Raw genomic sequence first — 20267 nt, 5'->3', positions numbered from 1 at the left:
AAGTCTGAGCTTGTCCTCAAGCTCAAAGGAAGGAAACTCACGAGCAATATCACGCACACGCATCCAAGAACGCTCGTGCTGTGGAAGTCCTTTCCAATGAACCAACGTTTCCAAATGACCATCTTCATCATAACGAGTCTCCACCAAGTGTTCCGGATGAATAATCATGTCCTCCGATTCTGCTACTAACGTCGGAAGTGTTGAAACTGTGTGACCCATCCCTAAAACCGGTTTTAACTGTGATACATGGAACACAGGATGAATCTTACTTTCCGCTGGTAGCTGGAGACGATATGCGACTTCCCCAATGTGTTCAGTTACCGGAAAAGGACCGTAATACTTTGCTGCAAGCTTTTGACAGAAGTTCTTCATTAATGAAGTTTGCCTATACGGCCTCAGCTTCAAAAATACTAAAGAACCCACCGTGAAAACGAGTTCACGTCGGTGTTTGTCAGCATTATCTTTCAGCCTAGCTTGAGCTTTAAGCAAATGATCCTTCGCATCGAGTAACATAGCATCTCTGTCTTTGAGCATCTGCTCCAACTCAAAATTGCTTGTAGACCCATGTTCAAACCAAAGCAACTCCGGAGGGTCTCTGCCGTAAACCAACTTGAATGGTGTCGCATCCAAAGACGTGTGATAGGATGTATTATACCAATACTCTGCCCATGACAAATAACTGTGCCATTTCTTCGGATGAGTAGACGTAAAACACCTCAAATACGCTTCTAAGCACCGATTGATGACCTCAGTTTGGCCATCACTTTGAGGATGATACGCTGTACTAAATTTTAGCTTTGTCCCTGCCAGTCGAAAACATTCTTTCCAGAATTTACTCAGGAACACGCGATCGCGGTCGGAGATTATTGATGACGGAAAGCCATGAAGTCTCACTACTTCTCTGATAAACAACTCAGCTACCGTTGTTGCATTGAAAGGATGTTTCAAACTTAGGAAGTGGCTATACTTTGTCAATCTATCCACCACTACCATGATCACATTCTTGCCTTCAGACTTAGGTAATCCTTCAATAAAGTCCATCGAAAGCTCTGTCCAAATCTGAGATGGGGGAGGAATAGGTTGTAATAGTCCAGCCGGGCTCAGCGTTGAATATTTATGTGTCTGGCATACCGTGCATTCTGAAACATACTTCCTTATATCAGCCTTCATGTTGGTCCAGTGAAATAGACTCTGAATCCTTTTAATAGTTTTCAAAGTGCCCGAATGTCCACCCACCAGACTGTCATGATACTCTTTAAGAATTAAAGGAATAAACGCTGAGTTTCGAGACAGAACCAATCTGCGTTTGTAAAACAATCTTCCCCCTACTACAGTGTAACCCGGTTTCACTTCTTCGCCCAATAATACTTTCTTCACCAACTCCTGTAGTGTCTCTTCTTGATCAACCTCCTGAAACACATCTTGCATCTGAAGCGTTGAAGTTACTGTGATTACACCCAACCAAAGCTGATTACTCTGAGGTTCTGTCCATTGAATTCTTGATAACCCATCAGCTGCCTTGTTCTCAATCCCTGCCTTGTACACAATGTCAAAATCATACCCCAGTAATTTGGTAAGCCATTTCTGATAATCCAACGAAACTCATCTCTGATCCAGTAAAATCTTCAGGCTCTTTTGGTCTGTGTGTACCACGAATTTTTGACCCAAAAGATAATGCCTCCACTTCTGAATTGCCATCACTATTGCCATCAATTCTCTTTCGTAAATAGGTTTCTGCTGCTTCTTTTCTAACAAGGCCTTACTGAAATAGGCTATTGGTTTTTGCTGTTGCATCAACACTGCTCCCAATCCAAACCCTGAAGCATCTGCTTCCACACAAAATTTTTCCTTAAAATTCGGTAAGGTTAAAACTGGTGCTGATACCATAGCCCGTTTCAATTGATCAAAAGCAGACTGCGTCACCGTGTTCCAACAGAAGCTGTCAGTCTTCAAAAGATATGTTAGTGGATGCGCAATAGCACCATAGCTCCGTACGAACTTTCTATAATATCCAGTCAAGCCTAAAAATCCTCGAAGGTCCTTGACTGTTTTTGGAATTGGCCATGACTCCATTGATTTTGTTTTCTCAGGGTCTGTAGCAACACCATCAGCAGAAATGATATGTCCCAGATAATCCACGTGAGATTGACCGAATAAGCACTTCTTTCGATTTGCCAACAAATTGTTATCTTGGAGAACCTGTAAAACTTGGGTTAAGTGCTCACGGTGCTCTTCGTCTGATCTGCTGTATACCAATATATCATCGAAGAAAACCAACACAAACTTGCGGAGGAACGGCTTAAAGATGTCGTTCATCAATGCTTGAAAGGTAGCTGGGGCATTGGTGAGGCCAAATGGCATCACTAAGAACTCATAATGTCCTTCATGTGTTCTAAATGTTGTCTTCTCGATATCAGCTTCTTCCATCCGTATTTGATGATAACCCGATCTCAAATCTAGTTTAGAGAATATTTTGGCTCCATTGAGTTCATCTAGTAATTGATCAATGACTGGTATATGAAACTTATCGGCCACTGTTGCTTTGTTCAATGCACGGTAATCAATGCAAAACCTCCATTCTCCAGTCTTTTTTTTTACTAACAACACTGGACTTGCAAAAGGGCTTCTACACTTCCTGATTATGCCCGAAGCTAACATCTCTTTAACCATCTTCTCAATTGCTTCCATGTGAGCGTGCGGATATCTATAAGGTCTCACTGATACTGTTCCTGACCCTTCCAAGAGTCTGATAGAATGCTCGAATCCTCGACGAGGCGGTAACGCCGTTGGTTCTCTGAATACCTGAGCAAACTTTTCCAACACCTCTTGAATGCGTGTAGGAATAGAAATCGTGTTGTTCATATCCACATTCAATAATTGCGCCTCATGACTCCACTGACCCATAACAAACACCTTCTGAAGCTGACCCATCTGATTGTGGAGATTCGGATCCCCATGTAAAGTGACTCTGCCTTCCTTCGTAGTAAAAGAGAATTCTTGTTGTTCCCAATCCACTTCACACTTCCCTAATGTCCGCAGCCATTACACCCCCAGAATAATGTCTGCACAATCCGGCTCTAAAATCACAAAGTCTGTAGTGACCCTCACTGTCTAAAGTTGTAGCTGCACTGCTTTACAAATTCCTGACCCACTCACTGTGATTCCCGTTCCCACCATTACTTTCATGTCATCTGAAACTGTAGATGTGAGATGTGCTCGTTGAACTGTTGCCGGTGAAATAAAATTGTGCGTCGCACCACTGTCTATCAACACTACCACCTTTAACTTCCCAATTCGTACCTCCAATTTCGTTGTTGTAGGAGAAGACCGCCCCATAAACGAATGCAACGAAAGTTCAATTACTTCTGTTGTGGTCTCCTGCAAGTGTTTCGAAGCATCTTGGAATTCCTCCTCATTCAATTCCAACTCCATACCCTGATATACAATCATGACTTGAAGTTGTTTATTTCGGCATTGATGAGTTTGTGACCACTTCTCAGGGCATTTGAAACATATCCCATTCTTCTTCTTAAACTCATACTCTTCATCAGATAGCTTCAACGGAAATAGCGGCTTATCATGTGGTTTCTGATTTCCCGGTTTAATACCCGCCTCTACACTTGGCTGTCTGCTCTTCCAAGGCTGATTAACCGTCGTCTGAACTGTTCTGAACTGGGTGTTGACCCCCTGTTTCATCACTCTGTTCTCGGTAGGTTTATTTGCTGCTACCAACCTGCAGAATTCACTATCTTCCATCTTAATAACAGCTTCAATATGATCCGGAAGGGTCTTTGGCTCTTTCATTTTCACCACTTCTTTCATTTCTTTCTTCAATCCATTAAAAAACACATCAATCTTCTGTTCTTCCGCTACATGCACTTGAGATGCCAATTCTTGAAATTCTCTGACATATTCCGCAATAGTACCCGTCTGTTGAATCCCAAAAAAAGGCTTTCCCGGAGTCTTCTCAAATGAATCTGCGAAACGAGCTAGCATTCTCCTCTTGAACTTGACCCAATCATGAAACGGTCGATGCTCGACTTCGTAGTTGAACCAGCTCAGAGCATCGTCTTCAAGACACAAAGATACCAATTCCAAACGAGCCTCTGGATCATATCTCGTTACGCGAAATACCTTTCTGATCTCGTAATCCATCCGTAAGGATTCTCACCACTGAACACTGGCATCTCGACTTTCTTAAACAAACCTCTTCGACTTTCTACTCCTTGATCTAATTGCTGATAACCTAGATCTCGTACCATCCGGTAAGGTTCTGAGGTAGAAGGATGTACCTGAGGATCATAGTTGATCGGATGCTGTGCAGAATCGATGATCGGAGAATCGATTGGTCGTTTCTCGAGGTTGCGCAAGATTGCTTTCATCGTCTCTTCGATCGAAGTGATACGGCCTCCTACTGATTGAAATCGAATGACGAGCTCGTCAAGTCGCCTCTCCATCACCGAATTTGATTTAACGACGCGATCGTAACCTCCGCGGATGATCTCAAACTGCTCTTCGTGATTCGCCACCGTATCATCTATCTCCCCGAGCCTCTGTAATGCTTCCTCCCGTCGAAACTCCGCCATTTCGATCGTTTCACCGTCGCGATGTTCGAACGAGCTCACCGCACCAAATGATAAGGCTTTACTCGTATAAAAGATCGTATTTGTACCGTATACCTTCTCTCTACGGACACTCCCCGTAGTAGAGCCCAAAGAATAGAGTTCTACACTCAATCCTCCTTTTACCAATGTGATAAAAGCCCACCCACTACAGTACAAGAATCTAGTATTTATAGTAAGCTAATAGGCCCAACGGCCATAACAGAATCGTAACAAACTTCTCAAACTTCCTCCAACTTCTCTTCCACGTCAGCACTCTGTTTATCTTTCAGACTCCCAGCACTTAATCCCTTCTCTATCTCCTTCCTCTTCCTCCTCACGTAACACCTCCAGACCTTATCAGTCAATTTCAATATGAAACTTTTCTGGGTTGTATCATTGACAATCCAAGTAGGATGATCAGTTGAAGATGATTATTAGACCTGGCAGCCGAGAGTGACCAAGAATTCCCATCCATAACGCTCAACGTTTAAGTTACTGCTTCAGCTTGTAAAAAATAAAAAACCGAAGAACATAACAGAATACTTCTACATCAAAAAGTTGTCAGAACTTTAATGAAAGTTAAATCTTATTTACCAAAGTTGGTTAAAAAGATTTCATAAACGGGAAAACAGAGTTTTTGTTTTGTTCAAGTTCAAAACAGAACATAAAATATTGAAACGTTCACAAAATAGAGATGAAAGCATCTCCAACCAATATTATTTTTATCTCTATAATGATATTTAAATTTAAATCCATTCCAATCCATTTTTTTATTTTTTTTCCTTTAAAATAGATAATATTATTTTTCAATCTTTATTTTAACTCTATATTTAAAATATTGCTATCATCAATAAATATCTGGAAGCAAGGTTCATTTTTATTTTAGCGATTTTCTATTTTCGTCTCTCGTCTTTTTCTTTTGTCGTCTCTACAACTCATAAATTACAAGATTCACAAAGTTTAATATTCACGTCAACATATTGTTTGTGGCTACTTCTCACTTTGTTTAAATTTTATTTTATGATCACTTGTTTTGAAGACTTTAAATAATTGAAACATTTACGTTTGTGAAATTTGTATTTCAAAATATATTTTTTACCTAATGTGTATATAATTTTTTTTTAAAGGTGATGAAAATTTTGAGTGATGAGATCTACGAAAAAAGATTAAATGTGATTTTCATATTGATTTTAGATTTTAATTGTTATTTTTCAGTTTTTCTACGCATTATGGATATTTAAACATTTTCTTTAATTTGATCTTTTTTTTTTGAAGAATATGCATATTATTTATAAAATATCATTAAATTTAATTTAATCTAAGTAGACCTGATCGAACCCGGTTCAAACCCGGTCGAACAACAATGACCATGACCCAAAACATTTCCGGTTTGCTAGCCGGTCCGGTTTTAAAAACACTGATTAGAAACAAAAAATGTTTGAAACTTTTTATAGATAAAAAACTGTTTTTACTCACATTTAAGAAAATCAAATCAAATTGTTTGAAAAACAGCCCTAAAATGATTCATGAACCAACACACGACATATTACTAAACATTCAGAAGAAAATCTGATCCATAAATGTAGTTCCCGTATCTTACCCCTACATATACTTTTTGAACTTTCGCTCTCACTCGATTGATGTTTAACTTAGACATTAGAAGACGTTTTAGAGAAACCCATATTTTCTCCGAGCTATCTTCACACCTTTTTTCACTTGAAACACGGACGCATGTCAGAGCAACACAGTGGAAGCGATCTTATTGGGGTCTTTAGACGAAGCATTTTCTTATTTTGCCAAGTAGACGGATGTTTATTATCTGTTTATCAACTATTACTGAAAGAACATATGATATCTCTAGTACAGAAGAACTGTCTGTAAGACAAAAAGAGTTGGTGCTGATAGAAAGAAGGTGATGTTTTATTGCGTAAGACGAAGGAGCTATTTGTCACACACTGTAAGCCAGTGACATGTTGATACAACGGGTCTGATTGGTTACTGTTGTAGCTTTATATTTTACTGTGGAATGTAAGCTGTAGGATTTTGTGCTGTAGTTTTAGATTTTTTTGTTGTAGAATCTAAGCTGTAGGTTTTGAATTGTAGATTAAGATTTTTTAATATATAGTTTAAATTATAGATTTTTTAATATAATTATCAAAATTCGATTATGATTTTTTTTTAAACAGTTGTTATATGCAGCTGACTAGATATTAAGTTGTGATTCAAAATTAAAACTAAATTGATAAAATTAATATAAACTATTATTGTATAACTATAAAAGGTTATTGTGTAAATATATATTCCATATATGATATTTAATCACTAAATGTAAAAATTATATTTATATTTATATGTTATACATAATCTTTACATAATAATTATAATATTCTAGTAGTTTATATGCCTATATTGTAAATATACCATTATATAATTAGTAGAGAGAAAAAAGATAGTATTTGTCAAAAGAAAGAAAAAATTCTCAAAGCACTTAAACTAGTGCTCTAGGAAAATGGTTGTGCAAAGTCGTATATTGTAGAGTGAATTCATTATGGTTGCAGGTTTCAATTTCACAAAAAAAAAAAAAAAGTTGTAGGTTTCAAAAATTAAATAACAGCTTGCGTACTTTAGTTTTGGTGCTTTGGAAAGAAATGAAGTTGTGCACAGCATCCACAGCTCTGTCCAATCATCTTCATAATCATTTTGTTTGTATGTTTTGGTGTTTTACCTCTTAATGAAAATATTAAGTTTTGATTATATGTTTTGCTGTTTTACCTCATAATGAAAATATTAAGTTTGATTAAAACACACGATATTTTATCATTAACTATTATTTGTAATTTTCAACCAATGGAAATTCAATATATAATTTTTGTAATTTTCTGCAATTTACTATTATTAACTAAAAATGCATAGAGAACATAGAAAATATACTTTTAAAACAGCATTTTATTTTTAAAAATTATTTTGTAGAAATAGATGGAGTAGTAGTAAACCAAGTTTAACATTAGTTTTGGCTGAACGTATGTAAAAGTAAAACAACAATAGATATCATGAAAGTTTAATAGTGTCGGTTTTTTTTTTTGGTCAATAATAGTGTATGCTTTTTAAAATCAACTGAAAGAAAGAGACGTAATAAATTTCTTTTCTTTATTTAAACGGAAAAAAAATGTGATTTTGGAGATTTCAAGGAAGACTTTGATTTTTGAAAGAAAAAAAAATTGTGATGCATGTAGAAAAATATTCTCAAATAAACTTAAGTTAGGGTTTTGGGACATAATGTTGTTATTAAGCTAATTAATAATTTTTCATACCCGCAATACATAAATTCTAGTGATTAAAATTACTCTTTGAGACTATGTTTGGATGTTTGGAGATTGACATACCATACCGTTTTTGTTTCTTTTGGATAATAAACGATCAAGTTTATAGGCTCAACAAAAACATCTCCACTGAATTAATTGTTAAAATTTACATTTACCATCATTTATCAATACAAATTTACCATCATGTATAAACGATTTTAATATTGGAAAAAAAAAACATTTACGGGATTATCAGGGAAATACACTGAATCGCTGGCAAATCCAAAATATGCACTTAATGTATTCCGCAGATCGAAGGGATCAGTGAAATTTAGCGACGCAATTCACCAAAATTATTTATTAATTTCGTAAAATCCAGAAACGAATTTAGCAGAACAAAGCAGCATTCATTCGAAAAGGTAATCTCTTTTTCTCGATTCCGTTAAGGTATCTCTTTGATTTTGTGGGCTCAGTGATCTGATGGGCACTTTCAATTGAATCGAAATGTGATTAAAGTTTGTTCCTTTACGGTTGCAAATGCAAGTCTTTGTCGAACCCTGTTTTGGTAATAACAACAAAGGTTTCTTTATAATGTCTTTTGCAGTTTGTGAGAAAAAAAAAAGTTTGGTTCTTTTTCGAAATGAGAGTTCTTCTATCTAAAGGGTTTAAGAGATAATGCTGCAACAATGCTCACTTCAAATTCTAAAGAGAAGGAGAGATCTCTCTCCTTCTTATGCTGCTGGTACTTAGGACGCAGACGTTTCGCAATGCTGCTCCTTCTCAGCCTTGCTTTTGTTGTCTTCATCTTGGGTTCCTACACTATCAACAAAGGTAATATTTATTTATTTTATTCTTCAATGGGGCTTTGATTTAGATATTGGAGTCTCATAATGGCTAATGTTTGCATTGTGATTACAACAGAGAGTAATAGTCCAATCATTCACCAGAGTATTGAGACGATGGATTTTGTTAGCAACCAAACACCATTAAGTAGAGAGTTGAGTTCTTTCTATACTGAAAACTCTAATGATGATGGCATTAGAGGAAGTGATGTAGACATCATCCATCCTCCTCCATCCCACCACCATCCATGCGATAGTTTTTCATTTCCTCCTCCTCCTCCACCTGGACTCAGAAGGCCTGGACCACGCCGTAAGCCTTTTTTTGTCTCTCTCTGCTATGCTTCTACAGGAACTTGCATTTACCCTTTTGCTCTTGTAATTATGTTCAGCGTGTCCTGTATGCTATCTATCTCCAGAAGAGGCCTTAGCTCATATGCCAAAGCATCCATTTGAATCTCCCGTGCTCAAGAATTTGACATATGTCCATGAGGAGAGTCCTGTAAAGCGTGAAGAAGAAGGTCAAGGAGGCTCTGAGTTTGGAGGTTATCCTTCTCTTGAAGATAGGACTAACTCCTTTGACATAAAAGAGTCCATGACAGTGCACTGCGGGTAAGCTTCATGGGCTTGACTCCATGTTCTTCTCCAGTCATCAAGCTTTACTTTTCTTATCCCTGTTTTTTTTTGCTGCAGGTTTGTCAAAGGGACAAAACCGGTACATCAAACCGGATTTGAAATTGATGAAGATATCCTTCCTGAGCTGGACCAGTTCCATGATGTGATTGTTGCTTCAGCTATATTTGGTAAACACATATAGTTTAGACTAGGCCTCGGCTTTCGTTGGGAATTTCGGTTTTTGGTTTTTCGGTTCTAGAAATTTAGGATCAATTCGGGTATTTACAAAATTTAGTTCGGCTATTTGAGTTTCGGTTTGGGTAGCAAAGTTGGGAAATGACTAATGTCCAAAAAAAAATTCTCATACAATTCGGTTCTAGTTCGGTTCTGGGTTTTCAGGTCATTTCAGATAATATAGGTGAAAACATCAAATAATTCGGGTGTTTCAGTTTAAATATCGGGTAATCCGGATTGTTCGGATAAAAATATCGGATAATTCAGATAATTTTAAATATTTCGGTTAAAAATATTGGGGTAATTGGATTTCCGGGGGTATTCGATTTATAAATAATATTTTTAAGAGCAAAGTATCAATTTTTCTTGCTTTTTATTTAGAGAAAAAGACAAAAATAACACCAAATCAAGTTTATGTTCTCAAACTAGCACTCAAGGTCAAAAGTCATAAAAATAGCACTTAATGTTTTATCAAAAGTCACAAACTTAGGGTTTAGAGTTAAAGGGTGGGGTTTAGGATTTAGGGTTTAGGGTTTAGAGTTTAGGGTTTAGGGTTTAGAGTTGAGAAATGAGGTTTTGGGGATAAGATTTCAAATTTTGAAAAATAAAAAAATTTAAATGTTCAAGGGATAAACTTAGAAATATGCTATTTTGGTCATTTTAGTTTTTGGATGCTATTTTTGTGATATAAAATTAGAAATGTGCTATTTTGGAGATTTGATCTTTTATTTATCAGGAAAGTACGATATAATTCAAGAACCGGTGAACATCAGTGAAATGGCAAGGAACAACATCCCTTTTTACATGTTCATTGACGAAGAAACACATTCATATCTTAAGAACACTTCGAGTTACTCAGATGATAACAAGAGAGTAGGGTTGTGGAGGATCATTGTTGTCCATAACGTTCCTTACACCGATGCAAGACGCAATGGAAAGGTTAGAGAAAGATTTGAGAATAGATTAGCCAAAGATTTGTATGTTTCCTTGTGTAATACGTTAACGCATTTTTTTTACAGATTCCGAAGCTTCTGTTGCATAGATTATTCCCAAATATCAGGTACTCTATATGGCTTGATGCGAAGCTCCAGCTTGTTGTAGATCCATACCAAATACTTGAAAGGTAAGTAGAGTGATTTTTTTTTTGGAGAAATTACTTAAAATACCACAAAGTAGATACCACTTTTCATATATTCAATTCTCTAACATTTGGGTTTAACGTTTTATGATTATTGTTTAGAATTTAGTATCTAGAGGGTGGGGTTGGGTTTATAAATTTATATATATAATTTTTAAACATTTGTAAACGATTTAGGATGGTTAGTTTTTTTTTTCATCACAAATTTATGGTATTTATGAAAATTGTCATTCAAAGGTAAATTTGAAAAGTAGTAGAATGATTTAAAATTGCTTGTTCAGGCCAAAGCAGCTAAAAGCTTTATCTGTCTTCTCAAATGTTCAGGTTCTTGTGGAGAACGAACTCTAGTATCGCAATGTCGAGACATTACAGACGTTTTGATGTGTTTGTGGAGGCTGAGGCAAACAAAGCCGCGAGAAAATACGACAACGCATCAATTGATTACCAAGTAGAGTTCTACAAGAAGGAAGGCCTGACACCTTATACTGATGCTAAGCTTCCAATAACAAGTGGTAATGGGTTTTAAGCATATGAAGATTGTAGAAAGTGTTAGTTGAATGTTTTTGAATGGTTTTGCAGATGTTCCTGAAGGTTGTACAATCATAAGAGAACACATACCGATCACAAACCTCTTCACGTGTGTTTGGTTCAATGAAGTAGACCGGTTTACCTCAAGAGATCAATTAAGTTTTGCGATTGCGAGAGACAAGATAAGAGAGAAAGTGGATTGGAGTATCAATATGTTCCTCGACTGTGAAAGACGCAACTTTGTAAAACAGGTAAAAGACAAAGAGACAGAGAGTTGGTTTGTTTTGTCTGAAAAAGGTGAGACTTAGCGTGTTCTTGATGATGACAGGTTTATCATAGAGACGTTTTGATGAACATGAAACCTCCTCGAGCTTCTTCTTCTTCTAGGGTTCTTCCTGAGCCACTGCCTTTGCCACGTGGTAAAGCTGGCGGTAGTAGAGCCACCACGGGGAAGAAGATTCCGGGACAGCGTGGAAAAAGGCGTCACCGGAAAGTTTCAACCGGTGGAAGAAACATGAGATAGAGATTTTTAGTTTGTAAGATTTTATATTTTTATTGAAATTAATTATTTTTATTATTACAGTTGAAGTATAGTTTGAAATTTTGCAGTCTTAACTAAATTAACTGACAAGTCTTTGGCCATTTTCTTTTTATGTTAGTTGAAGTAGTTTTGTGTTCCTCTGATGTAGGAGAGTGTTAGAACACTGAACCGAAATTAAGACCGGTAGAAGATTAAACCGAAATTAAACCGGTGGACATTTTTTTATTGGTGTCGGCTATGGATATTTTCGTCGAAGTGGGGTCATTGTAGTACTCATGGAGTCTTTTCCACTTGGCATTGATCAAACTTTAATTCTGTAACCGATAATCTTTAATGCGCTATTTATGCAAACATTTTACCTGCTTTATTTAAAATAATTAATTACTTCCCTTCAACCATGTCTAAAAAATACGTTTGGATACCTTTTTGTTTTTATTATAGCCGATGTTTTCACAAAGCCAAAGAAAAAATAATTCAGATTCATATAAAGAAAGGCAGATTCAGTTAGATATTTTGTAGCTTTCCCATTGGTCGACATCCTACTAGGCACCCCTTGGTTGATCCATTAGAATCCCATCCCCTATCTTTAATGTATGTTATTGCACAAAAATATCTTTCAATAAAAGAAAAGATATTACAAAAAGTGCAAGTCCAAACTCTGCATCAATAATCTCTTTGAATAATAAACATAAAAATGTTTTAATTTTTTTAAAAGAAATATCTTTTTGAAAAATTAATTAATTTATTAACTAATGATATGTTGATAACTAGTAAACTTCAAAATAGTAAGTATTTAATTACTATTAGTTTAAAATTACAGAAATTAGTAATCACAAAAATAAGTATTTACAATTAAATTTTATTTTATTATATGTGAAAATTTTAAAAATCTATTAATTAGAACAAAAAGTTATGGAGTATCATATAACTCCAAGAGCCGAGTCCATGCCGATGCGTTCTTGGACCCCATCTATATTTATTTCTTCAATTATTTTTATTTTGTTTTTTTGCCAAGAATCTTTCAGTTATTTCTCCACCTCAAATTTCAGGAAAAGAATAATATAAAATTGCAATCCTATCTTTTCTTACTATCATAAAAAATAATTAAAAATTGACGTGTGTCTACGGAGACTCAGTGAAAAAGAGACGACTGACTGTTTAGGAACGCTTAAGTGATATAGGAATGGGCAGAGACGACCCGTGGATGCTGGTGGGTGATTTTAATGAGCTCCTAAGTAATGAGGAGAAACTTGGAGGGGTGGTGCGTAATGACTCCACATTTTGGGACTTTCGTAACTTAGTTGACAACTACAAGATCAGAGATATGAAGAGCTCTGGGAATCCGCTTTCTTGGGCTGAAAAGAGAGACAATACTTGGGTGCAATGCAGGCTAGACCGTTGCTTTGGAAATGATGAATGGTACCGTATGTTCCCAAGGTCCCATGTTGAGTATATGGCCATGTATGGCTCTGACCATAGACCCCTGAGGGTAGGCTTTGCGCTGGAGAGTGAAGCTGCATACCGAGGGAGATTCTATTTTGACAGCCGCATGGTGGGTAAACAAGGAGTCGAGGGAGCAGTGAGAAAAGGTTGGTGCAAAGAGATGTCGGGAAGACGAGTAAGCATTATGGAGAGGATTGAAAATTGTAGGAGAGAACTATCTAAATGGAAGAAACGCTCAACAAGTAATGCCAGAATCAATACACAACAGCTGCAAGTGGATTTGGAGAAAGAGATCAGCAAACCTTACTCTGATGATGCTCTTCTGAAGAACATAAAAATTGAGCTTGGTAAAGCTTACAGAGAAGAGGAACTTTTTTGGCGCCAAAAATGCAGGGAGCAGTGGTTGCGTGAAAGTGATCGTAACACAGCTTACTTCCACAACTGTGTGAAAGGAAGGAAAGCCAAGAATAGGGTACTGATGCTGATAGACGACAATGGAACTGAGACTATTCGGAAGGCGCTAAAGGTCATGTAGCGACGGAGTTCTACCGTGACTTATTCATGAGCTCAAACCCTCATGATCTGGAAAGCTTATTCACAGGTTTCTCTGAACGCATCACTTCTGAGATGAACGAAGCTTTGCGTAAAGAGATAACAACATAGGAGATACACATAACCGCCCTTTCAATTTGTGGTAATAGTTCTCCTGGAGAAGATGAGTTTTCTGGTATCTTCTATCAACGGTACTGACACGTAGTTGGTACACAATTGATCGAAGAGATACAAGGCTTTTTTAAGAGCTCGATCATCCCTACAAGTTGGAACCACATGCAGTTGAGCCTACTTCCTAAGATCTCAAATTCAACACGGATGGGTGATATGAGACCAATCAGTTTGTGCTCAGTGCAGTACAAGATCATTTCGAAGATACTCTGCGATCGTTTGAAATGCATTCTCCCGTGCATTATCTCTGACACTCAAGGTGCTTTCGTCCAAGGTCGCCTCATCTCAGCTAACATTGTGATTGCTCATGAGTTAGTACACGGACTGAGGACTAACGCTGCGATCTCCAAGGACTTTATGGCGATCAAGACTACATGTCCAAGGCTTATGATAGAGTAGAGTGGTGTTTCTTAGAGGAGTTGCTAGAGAAGATGGGGTTTGCTCAGATTTGGATTCGATGGGTCATGGCGTGTATCAAAACTGTCTCTTACTCCATTTTGCTCAACGGTAAGGCCCATGTCTTTATTAAACCGGAGCGTGGGCTAAGACAAGGTGATCCATTGTCTCTTTTTCTCTTTATACTCTGTGCTGAAGCTTTGGTGAGCAAGCTTAATCACTCTGAAGCAAGTGGTCTCCTCACTGGAATTGGAATGTCATCCTCTGGGCCAAGGGTTCATCATATGCTCTTTGCAGATGACAGTTTACTTATGTGTAAAGCAAACGAACTTGAAAGCAAAGAAGTAGTTGAATGTCTCAAAGCCTATGGAGAAACGTCGGGCCACAGGATTAATTTTCAAAAATCTTCTATTATCTTTGGAGCTCAGGTTCCCAACACGCTGAAAGATCAAGTCAAGCAAATCTTGAGCATCACAACGGAAGGTGGAGAAGGTACTTACTTGGGACTTCCGGAGTGTTTCAAAGGCTCGAAAAGAGATCTTCTGAGTTTTATAAGAGAGAAACTGCAAGCTCGACTCCATGGATGGTTTGCAAAATCACTATCTCTTGGCGGGAAAGAGGTCCTACTCAAATCCATCGCCATGTCGCTTCCTGTATACGCAATGTCCATCTTTAAACTCCCTGAAGATGTGTATACTAAGATCACTAGCGCCATGACAGACTTCTGGTGGGGTTGAGGTAATGGTAAAAGGAAAATACCTTGGGTGGCGTGGAAGAAACTATGTAAGCAAAAGAGATAAGGAGGTTTGGGTTTCCATGACATCACCAAATTCAATCAATCTCTTTTGGCAAAGCAAGCGTGGAGGATCATGAGTAATCCTAACTCTCTGGTGGCTCGAGTTCTCAAAAGTAGGTATTTTGCAAACAATGATTTCTTGCAGAGCGGTCTAGGCTCTAGGCCCTCATATGCGTGGAGAAGCATTTTACATGGTAGAGATCTGCTGAGCAAAGGTTTGGTTAGAGACATTGGCAATGGTGGGAGCTCTAATGTGTGGTCTGTCAATTGGATCATAGACCCAATACCGAGGACTCCTAACTACAGACAGGACAGTGTCATTGATCTAACGCTGACAATTTCAGACTTGCTGCTCCCTAATTCACCTGCCTGGGATGCAACTCTTGTAAGAAGAACATTTACAAATCATGATACTGAGATCATCCTTCGCTTGAGACCAAACAGGATGCAGGAAGATGGGTATAAGTGGGGTTTCACGAAAGATGGAATCTACACATCACGAAGTGGGTACAGATTTGTAGACTCCCTACCTGAGGAAGATGGTAGTTCTATCCCTTCTCTTCCACCCCTGGAGAAATATCTTTGGAAGTCTATGTGGAAGATCCGTGCTCCTGCAAAAATCAAGCATTTTCTTTGGAAAGCTCTCTCTGGGGCTCTGGCGGTCATGGAAAGACTTCATAGTAGAGGTATTCTGGTAGATCCTACTTGTACAGTGTGCAATGGAGGTATTGAGACGATCTGCCATTTACTTTTCTCTTGCCCTATGGCGAAGGACACTTGGAAAAGGTCTTCGATCAAACTCCCGGTAGCAGGTTTTTCTTAGAACTCTGTGTTCCTCAATGTGTATCATCTTTTGGAACTGAGCAGGAAATCTCCAAAAGATAGCGACACAATCTCTTTTTTTTGGATCCTCTGGCATATATGGAAGGCGAGGAATGGTTTGGCCTTTGAGAAAACACAATACTCCTCTGCTACAGTCCTCAGTAAAGCTAGAGCAGAAGCGGCGGTTTGGTTTGAACTTAATACGGCTCAGACAGATGAGGTACAACAATTAGAAAACGGTCCAGTAAGCACCATGGCATGGTCAAACCCCCCCCTCATGGATACCTAAAATGCAACATTGGTGTTTCTTGGTTAGATGCTCAAACTAACTGTGGAGTTGCTTGGATCTTACGTGACGACAAAGGAAACTGGACCGTAGTCGACGGTCTTTCTCCAACGTAGAGACAAAAAGAGAAGCTAAGCTTATGGCCATGCACTGGGCTGTAAGTGATATGAATATGATCAACACCCGCCAGCAGAATATTCTTTTTGAATCGACTTGTACTTTGGGTAGGGAAATGTTCCTAAACCCTTCTGGTTTTTCTCAACATCAGCACCTTATGTATGTAATTTATGCAAGACTCCGTCACTTACAAGATTTGAGCTTCTATCATTGTGTGCAAGAGAAGAATATTGTGGCTCAGGAGGTAGCGAAGAGTGTTACTAACGATCATCGCTATCACTCCTATATAGCAGCAGGCGGACCCCGTAGCATAGAGCGTGAAGCTCGGACTTGACTTGCAGGAACAAGGCTTCCTCTCTCTTTATTTTTACTTAGGCTCGGAAGTGTATTGACATCTATCCTATCTAGAGCTCAGTGTCTTATATTTTTTTTCAGTAATTTGTTTTTCTTGGGTGATCACCTAGTCTGGCTTCTATGGTATGTTCTGTTGTTAGAACCTTCATGGTCTCTTTGAAAGTTAATTTAATCAGTGTTAAAAAAAAGAAAATAATTAATTACACATTTTAATAATTTAAATCATAATCAAGACTTACTTAGGAATTGTCTAGCTTTTCTAGAAGAAAAAGAAACGAAATTGTCCAAAGAGTGACCCACATCAACCCAAGAAACTTATAAATTATATTTAAATAGTAAAGAGTTTATATATATAAGATTAAAGAAATCAAAATCATGGAATCTATCAAAGTCCAAATCTCCAAATCAGATCATCTCTCCTCCCAAAAGCCATAGTCCATACCTCTCTCCTTTCATTCATTCATCTTCTTCTCCATGACTACATCAGCTTCAATGAACCCATCTCTCTTTCGTGTAATCTGTATACTCCATTCAGTCATCGCTCTGACAAGTGGAACTCTAATGATGTTCTACACAGAGAAAGCTTCCATCTTCGGACCAGGAAGTGAGATCGCTAGCAAACTCAAAGGATCAACGCCGCACGATGAGCTACTCATTCAGATTTCTCAGTCTTTCTCCGGTTTGCTTCTCTTTGCGATTGGTTTGATACTGTTCATGGTATCTTTCGTTAAAGACAGAGAGTTTCATAGCTTCTTCGCTGGAGGGTCTGTGATTCTCTACGTGTTGATGGCTTCTTGGAGGGTTTTGTTTGAGTGGAAGATTGAGGATCTTGCTTATGAATGGCCTAAGCAAGCTCTTGGAGATATAGCTTTAGGGATCTCTTGGGTTTTCTTTCTTGTTTATTCATGGAGAGAAAAGTATGATTAATTGATTGATGTTTTTGATTCTTGTTGTAACTTGTGGGCTAAGCAAGAACCTTTCAATCTTCAGATTTGGTAAGAGAGAAACTGAAAGCATCTGTCGGAATTCAGACAAGATCAGATCATATCAGATCAAACAATAAATAGTTTGGATTCACATCTTCAGAAGATCAAGGATTTTATTTTGTTTGGTCTTTAATTATTGCTATGTAGATCCTCTATATTTTGCTGAATCAAATCCAAACTCATTGTGAAAAGAGAATCTGAGATTCTGATTTTTGATTAATTAATAATGAAAAAGCTGAAAATTACATTCTATCTTATTATCCTCCTGTCAATTTGTAAAAAACGTAAATATATGGTTATGGGTCCGGTGTAGCCCATTTTCAGCCACTAATAATGTAATTGAATTCAGTAGGATCATATGATTTTGGGTCTGATTTGATTTGAATGAACCGCTTTATATTCAGTGACCTAGAATTAAAACCACGGTAAAAACTCTATAAATTAATATTATTGAAACTGTAATATTTTAAGGAAATTCTAATTTTAAATCTAATTTTATATCATTTTTCAAATTTATATTTAAATGATAATTATTTGGACAATTCTCTCAAATAGCTATTTTAATTTTTTGTCACAAAAATAGTTATAAAAAAAGAAAATGAACAAAATAGTCTCTTTGTATTTTGAAATTTTTAATATTTATTTTTTATTTTTTAAAATTTGAAATCTTATCCCTAAAACCCCATCTTTTTTTTTTTGAACAAACCTTCTAAAAAATCTCCACCCCTTAACTCTAAACATTAAATCTAGATTAGTTAACCCTAGGGTAAAAATATACTTTTACCTTCTAGTAAAATTTCTTTTAGTCATTTTTCTCATTGCTAGCTATTTTTGTGACAAAAACTTAAAAAAGTTATCTTAGGCAATTTCTCTAATTATTTTCATAAATACTTTAAATTTATTATGAAAAGGATAAAATTAAATCTCCTAAATCATTTATAGATGTTTAAAATTATTTATAAAATTTTATAAATCTAACCTTACCCCATAAATACTAAAAATAATCATTAAACTGTAAACTCAAATATTAGAGTATTTTTATTAAGTGTATTTTTGAGAATAGTATATAAGTTAGTGTATTTCAAACAAATTTTTAATATATTATTAATTTATAAAGATCATTTTCTAGATTTATATATCTTAGAATATGTGTTTTTATGAAACAAGAAAAATATTTGATTTCACTGTTTATATATTCATTTTTTATGAATTTAACTTTAATAATTTTTATTGTTTAAAGTTTATGAAATATGTAACCTATAATTAAAATATGTTTGATATGTAATTTTATTAATTATCATCCATATATTATGAAATCTTAAGAAAAATAGAAATATATTTCATTGTAAATATAAAACAAACAATACAATATATTATTATCTTTATATAAACTACATATATAATGAATTAATTTATGATTATAATGGGATTATATACATATGTAATCTTCTAAAATTATTATCTTATTATTTTATCAATTTGCGTCATATGTTAAATTTATTTAACCTAGAATCGACAAAAGTTATTAATAAATTTATTTTATTAATTCATTATGTATTAATTTATAGAGTTTCTATTATATATATGTTTTGAAGTGACTATAAATATTTTTGCAGTAAGATTTCAGTTTTAGATTTGAAACTTTTTAGTGATATACATATAAATTTTCTAAACCCAAATATAAGTGTTTCAGCAATTTTAATTTCGAGCAGCCATAGAAAAGAAAAAAAATTGAGAATTCGACCAAAAAAACCCCAACTTTGCACGAATTGCCAAAAGAAACATAAACTTTTAGACTGACCAAAAAAACACCAAACTTTCATTGACTTTAGAATTAATTAACAATGTTTTCGCTGACTTGCCAATTTAGCACGCCGTCAACAAATTTAACAGAAATATTTGACGTCGTTTATTGTTGGCGTTCAGTGAAACGACGTCGTTTTCAAATGAGATGAAACGACGTCGTTTTACATGATTTGAAATTAAAAATATGTAGATCCCTGGATTTGAACCCAGGTTGGTTGGTCAAATGACAAGGTATTTTACCACTGGGCTACTGGCACTTTCAATGTACTTACTAACATGTTTACTTTTATTTGGTACATATTAAATTATAAAAATTCTCTAAAAACTTAATAAGATCTTTAAAATTCCAAAAAAATTAAAAAAATAAAGAAGATTTTTATAAAATTAATTTAGAAATTAAAATTAAAAATAAAATTTTATTTTTCTTTTTAAAAAATAAAAACTCTTCCAAAATTTTCTAAAAACTTAAAAAGATCTTTAAAATTCCAAAAAATTGAAAAAATAAAGAATTTTTTTATAAAATTAATTTTGAAAATAAAATAGAAAATAAAATTTTATTTTTCTTTTCAATTCGTGAAAAGTTCGTGTTTTTTTGAAAAGAAAAAATAAAATTTTATTTTCTATTTTAATTTCAAAATTAATTTTATAAAAAAATTCTTTATTTTTAAATTTTTTGGAATTTTAAAAATATTTTTAAGTTTTTAGAAAATTTTGGAAGAGTTTTTATTTTTTAAAAA

General features: G+C 35.7%; 2 protein-coding genes across 2 annotated transcripts; both read left to right on the top strand.

Annotated features, from left to right (window-relative positions):
• The first annotated feature begins 8165 nt into the window (after nt 1-8165).
• LOC106298707 lies at nt 8166-11795 on the top strand. The gene is made up of 10 exons (XM_013734848.1): nt 8166-8325; nt 8511-8737; nt 8828-9058; nt 9138-9357; nt 9439-9548; nt 10331-10533; nt 10614-10717; nt 11057-11244; nt 11312-11511; nt 11589-11795. Exons 2-10 carry the CDS (start codon nt 8593-8595, stop codon nt 11781-11783), a joined length of 1596 nt encoding a protein of 531 aa, XP_013590302.1. The 5' UTR covers nt 8166-8325; nt 8511-8592; the 3' UTR covers nt 11784-11795.
• A 5297-nt stretch (nt 11796-17092) lies between these two features.
• LOC106298677 lies at nt 17093-17915 on the top strand. Its single transcript, XM_013734819.1, has one exon. It carries the CDS (start codon nt 17213-17215, stop codon nt 17663-17665), a length of 453 nt encoding a protein of 150 aa, XP_013590273.1. The 5' UTR covers nt 17093-17212; the 3' UTR covers nt 17666-17915.
• Nucleotides 17916-20267: the final 2352 nt, after the last annotated feature.

This window comes from Brassica oleracea, chromosome C6, assembly GCF_000695525.1.
Source record: "Brassica oleracea var. oleracea cultivar TO1000 chromosome C6, BOL, whole genome shotgun sequence".
Lineage (NCBI taxonomy): Eukaryota > Viridiplantae > Streptophyta > Magnoliopsida > Brassicales > Brassicaceae > Brassica > Brassica oleracea.
The sequence above is the reverse complement of the archived record's forward strand: the minus strand, read 5'-3'. Positions and strand labels throughout refer to the sequence as shown.

Coding starts and splice junctions, on each gene's coding strand:
- LOC106298677 (XM_013734819.1), top strand. CDS start 17,213: ATGACTACATCAGCTTCAATGAACCCATCTCTCTTTCGTGTAATCTGT.
- LOC106298707 (XM_013734848.1), top strand. CDS start 8,593: ATGCTCACTTCAAATTCTAAAGAGAAGGAGAGATCTCTCTCCTTCTTA. Junction 9,059..9,137: donor CAGAAGGCCTGGACCACGCC/GTAAGCCTTTTT, acceptor AATTATGTTCAG/CGTGTCCTGTATGCTATCTA. Junction 10,534..10,613: donor ATGCAAGACGCAATGGAAAG/GTTAGAGAAAGA, acceptor TTTTTTTTACAG/ATTCCGAAGCTTCTGTTGCA.